Source organism: Haliotis cracherodii, unplaced genomic scaffold, assembly GCF_022045235.1.
Source record: "Haliotis cracherodii isolate W230 unplaced genomic scaffold, xgHalCrac1.p SCAF_11, whole genome shotgun sequence".
In the NCBI taxonomy this organism is placed as follows: Eukaryota; Metazoa; Mollusca; class Gastropoda; order Lepetellida; family Haliotidae; genus Haliotis; species Haliotis cracherodii.
This window is the reverse complement of record NW_027266266.1, coordinates 13,279,733-13,292,907: the sequence shown is the minus strand read 5'-3', so window position 1 is coordinate 13,292,907 and position 13,175 is coordinate 13,279,733. Positions and strand designations below refer to the sequence as shown.

General features: G+C 38.4%; 1 protein-coding gene and 2 long non-coding RNA genes across 5 annotated transcripts in view; 1 reads left to right on the top strand and 2 right to left on the bottom strand.

Moving 5' to 3' along the window:
* Positions 1 to 765: 765 nt before the first annotated feature.
* The window catches only part of LOC139455406 (toll-like receptor 3), a 15,656-nt gene continuing 3,246 nt past the window's right edge, over positions 766 to 13,175 (bottom strand). Inside the window, exon 2 of the mRNA XM_071236959.1 lies at positions 766 to 2,961. Within this exon, the coding sequence (XP_071093060.1) occupies positions 818 to 2,917 (2,100 nt within the window). The 5' untranslated portion in view covers positions 2,918 to 2,961 and the 3' untranslated portion in view covers positions 766 to 817. The remainder of the gene's footprint in view (positions 2,962 to 13,175) is intronic.
* On the bottom strand, positions 4,901 to 8,309 carry LOC139455405 (uncharacterized). 3 transcript variants are annotated; one of them, XR_011652478.1, is made up of 4 exons: positions 8,067 to 8,309; positions 7,535 to 7,593; positions 6,312 to 6,390; positions 4,901 to 5,570 (listed from the first exon to the last, which is right to left on the bottom strand). It is a non-coding gene; the product is annotated as an uncharacterized lncRNA (long non-coding RNA). The 3 variants fall into 3 exon arrangements; XR_011652477.1 differs by lacking the exon at positions 8,067 to 8,309 and having other exon boundaries at positions 7,535 to 7,913; XR_011652479.1 differs by lacking the exon at positions 8,067 to 8,309 and having other exon boundaries at positions 6,319 to 6,390; positions 7,535 to 7,913.
* The window catches only part of LOC139455403 (uncharacterized), a 5,723-nt gene continuing 769 nt past the window's right edge, over positions 8,222 to 13,175 (top strand). The window contains exons 1-2 of the long non-coding RNA XR_011652476.1: positions 8,222 to 8,658; positions 8,913 to 8,994. This is a non-coding gene — a long non-coding RNA (uncharacterized lncRNA). The remainder of the gene's footprint in view (positions 8,659 to 8,912; positions 8,995 to 13,175) is intronic.

Sequence of the window (13,175 nt, the reverse complement as noted above, 5' to 3'; positions counted from 1 at the left end):
ATATTTATCAATTTTGACAATTTACTGGGAACGGCTCCGACCTGATTAACGAGGGTTTAACTGTATACTCGATCATTCAACAGGGCAAAAAAAAGAATGAATGCAAGAACAGCAAATCAAAATATCTACACAACGAAAAGAATACAACGAGACACCTCTTTCAGGGCTGAACTGTCATATATACAAAGGCATAACTGTGTAACGCTGAGGTGAGGTGAGTTGAAATGAGATTAACGTCGCGTTCAAGATTATTGCACTTATATTGCGATGTGCATGTGTGTGTGGCTGCTTGTACTAGTCCGGACTGATGTCGATTTATAGTGCTAGCCCACTGAGATATCATGTCACAGTTTAACATGAATACCCCACTCAGACACAGTATACTGACTCCGAGCCCAACAGTGATTGTTTTAGCCCCTTAATGCCGAGCGCCAGACAGGGTAACAAGTACCATACTTTTACGTCTTTTGGTATGACGCGGCCGGGGATCAAACCCCGGACCTTCCGCTCTCCGGTCGGACGCTAGACCACGGAGGCCGTCCACGTTGGAAGATACCCCATGAATACAACATGAATACTCCACTCTGACACAGTGTACTGACTCCGAGCAGACCAGTCCTTGTTTTAGCTCATTAATGCCGAGCGCCAGACAGGCTAAGAAGTACCATCTTTTGGTATGACGCGGCCGGGGATCAAACCCCGGACCTTCCGCTCTCCGGTCGGACGCTAGACCACGGAGGCCGTCTCCGGAATACTCCACTCTGACACAGTAACAATCAGATTATTGTGTTCTTTAAACTGACAACCTTCTTTTCTGTTAATTTTGTTCTTGCCTCCGCAATATCATCTTCATCCTGTCGAAGAAGGCTTTTCTGGCATACTCTTCCTCTCCCCACATCAGGTAGGTTGTCGTCTGCAACATGGCTCTCATAGCTTTGGTCACGTGACGTGTGTCTATCTCTTCCAGCATCACCACCACCAGGAGGCGCTGTCCATTCTCCAGCACGTGATGCTGAATGAGGTTCAGCTCAAATAGGCACCAGTCACTCTGGGCAAACTCATTGGAGAGGACGATGACGATTTTTCGGCTTGTTTCAATGGCATCAACTATGTTATCCACGATTAATTTTCCAACCTCAAAGTCCCTGTCATGAACGCAGAGTTTCAGGTTTTCATTTCCTTCCAGAACAGGCAACATATTCCGAATGACCCACTGACGATCTGCTGCAGAGTAGGCCACAAACGCGTCATATTCGTATTCGCGAGTGTCCACTTCCTGACGTTGACTGTATCTGACCATATAGATGAAGTAACGGATGTGCCAACGGTAGCGATACAAAAAAGCCCCGACTACCAGGAACACTATCAATATGCCTCCTGCAGCTAGGGTGATGATTCGCTCATTCTGACTCAACAGACATTTATTTTCAGATAACGTCAGATTAAGGAGCCCAGTCCCCTTGAGAAAATGAGGACTTTCACATCTGTAATCCGACAGATATGATATTATCTTCTCATTTGACTTCATCCACTCAACAAACCATAACAAATTACAAGTGCATGAGAATATGTTATGGCTAAAGTCCAAACTCATTGCACCCTTTATAAAATGTTCAGGAAATGAACGTAGTGTAATCACCGTAATTCTATTATTTCTCATACGTAATGTCTCTAATCTTGTAAGATTGTCTAGTCGACCGTCCTCCCAAGAGGGAATTCCGTTTCCATATAGTTCAAGCTTTCTCAACTTTGTTAAACTTGATGTTATGACTCTTGGAATATAATAAAGACCTCCCCTACCTATTGTTAAATACATCAGGAAATGAAGATCTTTAAACAATTGATCAAAGTCATTTTGAGTCATTTTTTGCAGAATATTATCCTCCAAGTTCAGCGATTCCAGTGACGTGCAGCCATGAAACATTGTCAAATTGTGTTCATTAATCCAAATGTGATTTTTATGGAAGTCAATATGTTTTAAAGCCGTATTATTGAAAACAAAGCCTTCTATTTTGTCCATTGCACACCCTACGTATGCCAGTGATATCAAGTACAACTTGGGGAGTCTTGCGAACTGATTTCTCCTTAAAATACGTAGAGGACTGCCATCAAGGTATAGATGGGTCAGAGAATGCAAACAGTCGTAATGGTCACTGTTCAGATCTTCCATTTTGTTGTATTTAAAGTGAAGTCTTTTTAAATTTGGAAATTGTGATCTGTAAGAGTTTAATATGCAGAAATTTGGAAATTTCCTGAACTTATTGTTATCCAGTCTTAGCTCATATGTCCAAAGTGTGTAATTTTCTGGTAGTTTAATGTCGGAGAAATCATTCCGTCCAAGGTCTAAGTAGCTGAGATGACGGAGGACTTTCATTGCTGTATGAGGGATTTCAGAGAGCGAGTTATTCCTCATTGTGATGTTTAGATCAGGAATGTGTTGCAAGTGGTGAAAAAAGTCATCGCTGACGTGCAATCCCATAGAACTGATGTTAAGTCGTAGACTGGTGTGATTTCTCAAGCCCCAAAATGATTTCTCAAGACTTGTATTCGTCACGTTATTATCGCTTATATCTAATCCGTATAACATATCCAGACTTTGAAATGCATCACAAGATATTTGCCGAATACCGTTTCTCCTTAGACTGAGATAATACAAATTTTGATGAGTTTGAAGTGGTGTCATTATCTTCTTGGTCAATACTGGCAAGCGGTTCCCAATGAAGTACACGGATAACTTGTATTTGTGCTTCCCTGTCTTTGGAGGCGAGGGTATCTCCGTCAGATTGGTGTTAATACAATTCATTTGCATGGTTCCATTTTTGAAGACTTGGCACCTACAAGGCGGACAAGGAAGCGAGCTGACCAATCCACGTGACCCAAGGTAGAGAGCCAAAAACGCTGCCATGAGAATGTCCATGATGAGGATACTTGAGGGAGTAAACAGGCAAAACGCACTTTCGGCTGCAAAAAGAAGGAGTGAGTGAGTTGGGTTTAACACCGCTTTTAACAGTATTCCAGTTACATCACAGCGTGTCAGCTTAATGTGGGAGGAAAGCCCGAAGTGATGCAGGTCTCAGATTTTTACCACTTTGGTGAAACCCACGAGCACGGGTATGGTGCTGACAAACCTAGAAACATAATCAGGGTGTACCGGGATTCGAACCCACAATCATAGTTTCTGGCGTGCCCAAGGGACGCAACTCCGCCCCATTCCCACCTTCAACAAAACTACATTGTAACTCTGTGAACATGGGGATTCCAGGATACAGCGTTAACTAAATTCCCGAAATGCTTGTGTAAATATTTAACATCAACGCCAGAGAACACTCAGTCCCAACCATCTGCCGGAACAGATTCCACTGTGCGCAAAAGGCAAAATAACGGTGACAATTCAGTGAATGGATCACTGAAAATCAGTCATGACACAGGGCGTTCGCGAAAAGGGCAAGCATGTCCTGCTCTAACGGATCATCCGCCATTTGTACAATTTGCATAAAAAGAGGTGTGTGTTTTCTCATGACACCGCACAGCAGTACTCTTGCCATGCGACGGCGGTATGTAATCAAACCAGACATTAAAGTGATGTAAAACACAGCAAAAAAAGTGTAGGTTTCCGTCTTCCGGAAACCTTCCAGAAACCTTCCGGATACCTTCCCATTTTGGATCCGGCCCGGATACCTTCCGGAAACCTTCCAAAAAAAATGTCAAAATTTGGGGGGTGCATTTTGTTCACTTAAGTGTGAAACACATAAAAAAATTAACTTGAAAATACCAAGCAATTTGAAGGTTGTTGAAGGCATCTGGAAGGTATCCGGAAGGTATCCGGATGCAAATTTTCTTCATGACTTGCTTCTGGTAAATAATGTTAGCCTGTGCATTACAGGTACCTGTTGTAATATTCTGTGTTATTTTAATGGTAAATATCCTCCTAAAACATTTTTGGAGAAGAAAATTGTTCAATTTCATATTTTGTCCTTTTCGGATGTTAATGGTATTTAATGAACAAACATCAGTTCTTGTATAATGATATCCTTAAATTTCATGTCCAGACTTCCAGTTTGTACTGAGAAAAAGAAAAAGTCATTGACAATGTGCTCACTTGGGCCTTTGGTCCTAGTGAGATGATAATAAGACTATTTGTAACGGTACATGTACTTGTTATATCCAAAATACTAACTTCATTGACATTTGCCTCACCCTAGTTTTATGGTACTACAGTAAGCTCTTCCTCAGTTACTGTGAATTATTTTATTAAAAGGGATTGACAGTTAATTTTACACTGGAGTTGTAACCACTGCACATATATGTGTATTCAAATAATATAACAACGATGTGCTTAATACTTCACAAATATCTCCAGAAATAGGCATTTTAGTTATAATTGCAGAAATACTTTATGAATGACCCCTTCACTGTTTCCTTGATCTTACACTTCAACCCCTCATGAGTTATCACTTCTGAGTGTGAATTTGACCTTCAATATCAGTGATAAATATTTCAAAAACATTTCAAAGAGCTATCCAGCACATAAACCAAATATGCAGTCCTTTGGTAGAATTCAACATATCATTGACCAAAATATGGAAGTAATGTAACCAGTATATGTATAAGAGTTACTAAGACTTCTGTAGAAAAGGCAATTTAAGGGAAAATGTAGTATATATAGATCACACACGACCTTTTTCCAACTTCGACCCCTGCCCAAAGGAAGAGTTAGACCACAAACAAACTTTTTGTCTGGTTGTGACTTTAACCTTTGACATAACAGATCAATGTGTCATCAGACATTTTCAGAGCAAAGGAAACATGTGTTATTTATCTTGAGATGCCCAAGCAATGCATGGTTTCATAAGATAAGTGTGGCTATTAAACTGAGGCAAAATCATGAAACATCCCCATTTACACAGCTGGCAAATGAAACATAAGCAACAATCAAATTATCAATTTCTTTTATTCATATGCCTATAGTATATCGCACATTGAACAGTGTTCACATGATGGTTCCTGATGCAGTATGCAATTTCATCCTATTCTTCAATACTCATAACAGAGTGTGATAACTGTTCGCTTGACAGTACCTACGGATTATGTTCACCAGTTCAGATGACTTACTTTCCCTCAATCCTCCTTTTCTTTCTATATTGCATTGGATGAACAGGAACCAGGATGAGGGGATACCAGTTAGACTCTATCTCTGCTGCATTGTGTTAGTAGAATTGTGAACTTTCCATTTGGTGTTTGGGTCCACATTTAAAGACAATAAGTCCCATTTATCATTCCTTTCAAGTGTTTACAAGAATTTCCTGAATGTCCTGGAAGAATTCCACTCCAGCTTGGCATTGGTTGGTCTTCTCACATTAGCCAGACCAGCCTTTGTGTGTCCCAGTACCATTTGGCATACTATTTCTCGGTCGGCCTCCATTGAAATAACAGGACCCTCATCATCGCTGTCTGCAAATCACCTCTGATATCTGAAGGGGTGCAGCCTCTGTTTAGGACTCCCTTGTCTGGTCCTTCCAGACTGTCAACCTGGAGTACTCATCCAGGGATCTCAAGCAGGACTTCAGTTTCTGCAGCATTATGTAAAAAGATTTTAGCAATCAAAAAGAATTGTTGCCACATGTACTTACAGATAGAAGGCAGCAAAATCACTTAAGTTGTCATATGTGAGTCTATATGCTAAACATTTAAGATAATCACATCTCAAATCTCAACCAGACAAACCAGTGACTAATGTTATGAACTCGGTCCAGACAAACCGATGATAACTATTATGGACAATATCCCACATCACTGTGGTATGATTACATGTGATCAATGAGCCTACTCAATCACAACCTTATCTATTAATTAGGCTTGGAATGCTGGGAATCTTTTTAAGAGATGTCATTTAGTGATTGTTTCAACTCATCAACATGGAAAAATATATATTCACAATCCTTGTCATATAGCCAAACTATTGCTGGATGCAGTGTTAAATAAATGATTTGGCTTTAACACTTTGAACAGTATTCCAGATATATCACTGCATGTTAGTTTGATGTGGGAAGAAAGTCCTAAGTGATGCAGGTCTTTGATGAATCCCACGAGTATGTGTATAATGCTGACAAACCTAGCAACATAATCGGGGAGAACCAGGATTTGAACCCATGACTATAGGTTTCTGCTAAGCCCAAGAGATGCAACTCTGCACAGAAAATTGTAGTGCCTTAGATAATAGGACATCCGTGCCTACAGCGATAAGGAACAAACTGAAGACATATTTGCAAAATAACCATATGAACCAAACAGAATAATTTCAAAATATTTACCACTCACTGTTGCTCTTCTATGGTCTTTCTTTGCATTGATGCTGCACGGATGACTGTCTCTTTTATTCATCCGGACATTCTACAAACATAAGTAGCATTCACATCACAGAAATGTCCAAACTGTACATGTTGTACATTTGATTCAAATGAAAAGACCCCGGTTGTGATTCCGACTTAGAACTACCCTAATCATAATAATTCATGTCAAACATTCAGAGATGACATTTATCCCCATATTTAACAAATGTTAAAACAATATTTTGACAACAAAGTCAGGGTCATTCAACACATACATTACATAGGAAATAACTTGTTCGACAATGCAGAGAGATCCTCACCGAGGTGAATATCATTCCATGAATTATTGCCACATTTTCTTGAAATGCAGATTAATGCAATGCAGTATTTACTTTTATTTCTAGGCTATTTGTTTGGCTTTTCCATGGCACTGTTTTGACAGAGATCTAACCTTGATATGACACTTTGTTCAGAAATGATATAAATAAGAGAGTACTTTATTATTCCCGAGAAAATTTGGGTTACATTGTAAAAGCACAGAGAAACAAGTATAGGATTCATGATTTAAGTTAAATACACTCGACCCGTGAAGATTCCGGGGTAGACTAGGTCTTCAGCAACCCATGCTTGCCGTAAAAGGTCATTGTGCTTGTCGTAAAAGGTGACTAACGGGATCGGGTGGTCAGACTCTGACTTGGTTGATGCATGTCATTGATCTAAATTCCATGGCTCGATGCTCATGATATGAATCACTGGGTTGTCTGGTCCAGACTCGATTATTTACAGACCGCCGTCATACAGCTGAGTGCGGCGTTAAACAACAAACCAACCTAAATACACTCATACATACACACACAAACACAACATCCAAACACCAGGGTTAGAAATTGGCACTAGTCATTTTGACATTTTAAAGGTTTTGCTATATGCTATCATTTTAGGACTAGTGGAGTGAAAGTGTTAGTTTCTACCGCTGCAAACACTAATCAACTAATGAATTGAGTGGTCAGACTAGGTTGTCATCATACTCTGAGGGCATGGATCTTTGCTGAAAATAACAATCACTAGATTGCCTGGTCCATGTTCAATTATTTACAGGCTGCCATCACAGAGCTGGACTATTGTGAGTGTGACTTTCACATTACATTGAAATATACCATGATGAATACATGTAGTTTGTATTTATCACAAACAAAAATACTCACTCAATACTTGGTATCCTCCCTGAGGATGTCTGTGAACCTGCCCACAAACCCTGAACATGCTGAAACAGAAAACAACTAAGTTGTCTTTATCCTTTCAATGTTTCAGTGTGAATTTGTTAAAGATTGATAAGCTGTCATTATTCATTGTAATCCGTATCTCACTTTCAGGTGGTTCAGGTGGCAACACATGATTGGAATTGAATGTCACGTTTTGTTTGACATGCACTTTGCCAGATTTATACCCTTGGTAACTAACCCTCATCATCAAATCCCAGCGTTATGTTGAGAATAAGGACACGACCCTTAAAAGTCCTGCACCTGTAGCTCTTATGCAAGCCCAAATAGAAATACCATGTCACAACAAACACTTGATCATAATAATAACAAAGGGTTTCCGAAAACAACAAAACTAAAAGGCCCTTGACGTTTATAGTAGTAACATGGAGATCAGGAAAATATCTAAATCAATCCATTCCATAAGATCTCTGTATAGAAATCATGGAACATTATGTCTCGAAGCCCTGCTACATACCTGGCATCTGCAAGCTGCTCTTCCTTCCTTCGCTGTCAATCGAGTTTTCGAAATACTTGACGTCCTCGTTGTGGATGGCTCAGGTGGATTTCGACCGGGATTTCCGAGTTACGGGTGATTAAGAACAATGTATCGATACAAGAGGTAAGCATATCGCAATCAAGCATCACGGTGTACATCGAGTACACGAGGTTTGAGTGTTTGTTTACAATTGTGTTCCAAAATGGCGCCCTCGGCCATACAGGGAATTATGGGTAGACTTGCTTGTCCCGGAATAACACGAGTTGGTCACGAATGACGAGCGGTCATTTCTGCAGCAGTTACGGAAAGAGACGAGGTTGGCCGATTACAGTTCATACAGGCCATATTGGGAGCCGCGGGGATTTCGACAGTGTGTATTAGGAAGTATACCTATGTGGTGTATGGAATATGCGTTTGCCTACCATGCCAGGCAGTGTGACAAGGGATATCCCAGCGGATGTAATATTCCTACAGCAGAAATGTTTCACAACCTCGATTGCAGGGAGCTGCAGATGTGACATATTCAGACAGAGACCATAATACATAGACTGTTATATGGTCTCTGATTCAGGTAAGGAATATGTTAATCATATTGATCACGTATTAAAGTTATTTATCTTCTGTAAGCCACTTATTCTGTGTTATATATGTTAGTAAATGTGTGATTTAATTTTTGTAGGATAAGCAATCTACCTAATTTATGTTAATCCTTGCTAATGTATATGATGTAGAAATATGTTTGCTTACTTGTATTCCTTTATCTAGATACTCTATAGTGACTCATTTTTTTAGTTCATACCGTACCGACTAAACTTACTTTTGCAGGTGTGAATAATCAAGAACAAATTAAATGACAGGAGTTTTGCAACAGTGAACATAGTGAAGTGGAAGATAAGACATTTGAAAGGTATGGATATTTTCACTTGAACTTGTTGAAGAATACCGTGATGACAACTTTATCATGTTGGGAATTTTGGCGGTGGGGTAGCATAGTGGTTGAAGTGCTGAAGACCAAGGTTCGATTCTTGTCATGGGTACAATGTGTGAAGTCTATGTCAGGTGTCCCTTGCTGTGGTATTGCTAAAAACAGCGTAAAACCATACCCACTCATTTGGGGATTCCGGGTTGGAATTGGTCCCCATCAACCTATGCTAGTTGTAAGAGAGGGTAATACTATAAAGGGAAATAGTACCTCGCCTACTATTGCCTGGTGAAAACAGCACCTTGTTATTTTTTTTACCTTGGGTCTGAATATGCCCGAATACATGAAATTAAACTTGCATGGTCACTTGTAAACACAAATAACTGAGAAATTTTCAAAAAGGTTTACATTAAAAACTAGCATCTACTTGCCGACTCTGATTTGGAGATGCAACTAAACTTATTGTGAAAATATAATATGCTTTGATTTCTTTGAAGTAAAATAAATGCAATTAAACTTGCAAACACAAATAATTGTTAAATGTTAGTCACCTAAAAATAGTTTACATTAGAAATTAGCCTCTGCTCAAATTTACTCATGATTCTGATTGGGAGGTGCAACTAAACTTATCATTGAAAGATCACATGCTTTGAAGTTTTAAGTAGCTTTACTCAGATTAGCTCAATGTCAAGCTGAACCTGAGTCTGGCGAAAATGTCAAGAAACTGGACAACAGGTATACTATATATGTCATATTTATTTTAGTAAGTAGGAAATAAATAGTAATTTTATAGAAATTTCATTTATATATATTTCGGCCAGGAATCAACATGTCTCTCCAGATAACAGACAACAATTAGTAGCCCTTTTTGCCAAATCAAGGTGCTGTTTTTGTTGGAGAAATCAGTGACATTTTGCTGAGGTGCCGTTTTAGCCTCACCCATAAGAGATAACCTAATAGATCAGGTGATCAGGCTCAGTGACCTGGTTCATGGCATCTGACAGTGACCATCTAACAGTGTGGATTGATGTTCACAATATCAATCACTGGATTGTCTAGAATTTTGGGCCTACCTTTAGAATACAGTACCTAACTTTTCAAACAGGTCACAGTACCCTGTGATGTAATTCGTAGTATTCTGTTGCCTGACACCCAGGCAAAACAATGCCTTGTGATGTCAGGGGTCATTGGATGTGCATATATATGCTCTTTTCAGTGGTCTATCGTCTTCACACGCTATGTTGTTGCATGAGTTTAAATTATTTGTTTACTAAATATTGTTTTAAACATTTATATGTGAACTGGATGGGTAAACAAGCAAAAACTTATTTGAATACCGCTCCAGAATTAGAATACAATATGATATGACAAAAGTACAGTCAAGGAAACAATTATATACATGTTCTAATTATAGAAACTACGTTGTCGGCGCTGTCAGGTCGCATTTTTAGTAGTAATAGTGTACTGCAATATACGGCAAGGAATAGTATTATAAATTTAAGATGCTATGTACAATCACAAAACCTATTGGATAGCTGAATGTAGTCTTCTACTGATTTAAGAATTTCTAAGTTTATTTTTGACGTCGTTTCAGGATTACCTAATAGAATTGAATTTAGATCATATCCCTTAACATAATAGTACATATTCTGTCTTAAATCATTGTAATTTGGACATATGAAAAAGAAGTGAAGTGCATCTTCAGTGTGATGGCCACAGCTACATGCAGGATTATCTTATAAATATTGCCTGCGGATGCACATTTTATAACAAGTGCTTGTTTATTTTCTATATACTTTTATTTCAATTTTTTACTTAGTACAGTGGTTAAAATGATTATAAATATAAATTGAAACTAATAATGTGCAATAAGCGGGTTATAGCTGAAACGACACCTTAGCAAAACAGCACTGACTGGCGAAATACTCGCCGAAAGCGAAAACGGCGATTATTACTTGACGAAAATGACACCTTATTTTTTTTCTTACCTTGGTAAAATAAATGAAATTAAACTAGGATTGATAACTTGCAAAGACCAATAATTGTGAAATGTTAAAACAGGTTTACAATAGAAATTAGCCTCTACTCCAACTTATCCGATACCCGACTCAATTTATTGTGATAACATGCTTTGAAGTAAAATATATGGAATTAAAGACACATCGTCTCATACAAACACAAATGCATGTAGTTGTTAAACGTTGAAACAAGTTTACCTTCGAAATTATTCCCCTACTCCAATTTACTCACCGACTGTTGTGAATGTATTTTTCACCTTAAAGTTTAAAGTACTCAATGTCAAGCTGAAACCCAATACTTTCCGTAACGGGCGACAATGCTCGTCTAAAGAGTTGACTAACGCCATCAGGTTGCGATCAGGCTCGGTGACTTGGTTGATGCATGTCATTGATCCCAATTGTGTGGGTCGATGCTCATGATGTCAATCACTGGACTGTCTGGTCCAGACTCGATTATTTACATATAGCCGGAATATTGCTTGAGTGCGGCATAAAACAACAAACCAAATCATAAGTGTGGGATGAATGATTTGAAATTAGCAAGTTTAATGTGACCTTCAATCACTACAACCTGATCTGAGTCTTGAAAAGATATGACTTTGATTCAGTGAAAATTTGCATCATGATAGTTTCAACTGTAGATACAGTTAATCTGTTTGTTGTACAGTTTCTGTATATCAATATATATGTTGTTCAAATAAGCTTTGCCTCTTCACCAACCCTATTCCTCTTTTGGAATAAATAGTGTCTAATAATTCAAACACCATCACCATCACCATCATCCTAGTGAACACAACAAAGAAATGCACATCAAAAACGTCATTATTATTATTTCTGATCTCTGATAAATTAGAAAAAAACTGTTATCCAGCAAGATACATTTCCTTGGTCCCAAGAAGCATGGTACATAGTAAACTGACTCGATAAGTTGAATAACAATTGTAAAGGCACAACTGACTAAGCCGTCACTACTCAATTAAGTAATTAACAGACAATTGCAAGTACTAATACCCACCCGACACTAATTGCCCTGTTAATCCCTAGTCCACAATGAGTTGACATTGAGTTCATTTTGCTAATTAGCTGTTTTTAGAGTAGCAAGGTAATAAACATCAAAGGTGGGGCAGGCTTTGATCATGTGTTCTGTAGAAGAGATGATGTCACTTGTTTTATGTTTATTTAGGATTAGCTACATCCCTTGATGCTACCAAGGCAGCCCTTGAGATTATCAGACAGTTTGGCTAGACACAAACTGATGTCTCCCTTGTAGCACACTATGTGTCAGACACAGACTTTGACCACTCTGAGCAGATGCATATCAATGCATAAAGAACATTGGGTAGATGATTCAACAATGCCACACAAGTCAAAGTTGGGTTTCACTGTATTTAGAAAGAGACGATGGATCCAAAACTTTATAACAGTAATTATGATTAATTTAAACTTTGCCAGGCCAATATTTTGGCAGATTTGCATGTTATAGTTAATCTTTATTTAGTTAATTTTCAAAAAAGATAGGATGAATGATAAAATATGATAATGAGTCATGAATATTTGAATTCAGATCAGAACAAACAGGGAGGGTCACCCTAAAATGTGAGAGTCTCTAGGGGAGGCTTTTGACAAAATGGACAATAAAATATAAAGTGCTTTGCATTTTCTTTCAGGGAGGGTTGTCTCAAAAATGAATGAGAACATACCGGTAATACATGACCGGCCCCTTTAATGTAATATACATAGTTTTTAGTTGATGGTTCAGGTTGTACTTTTCAGTTGAATTTCTTATCACTGTCTATGATGGACTACCAATTAACGGTAGATATTTAATATCCATAATAACTTAGATAAATGCTTCTACAGTCTCATCCTAATTTGTCAAAATTTGAATTTCAATATAGCTTCCATTAATGAATTAATGAATTTGGTGAGAATATCTATTGTCTGAATTCCTAATATACTTTCTTTTGTATTTGGTGTGCAAGGGTAGCCTAGTGGGTGAAACAGTCTCTGAAACCCGGGTTCAATTCACCACATGGGTACAATGTGTGAAGCCCATAGCTGGAATATTGCTAACAAGCTGCATGAAACTATACCAACTCACTCGCTCATTATGTTGTATTTTGAGATCACTTACATGACATGTGTTTT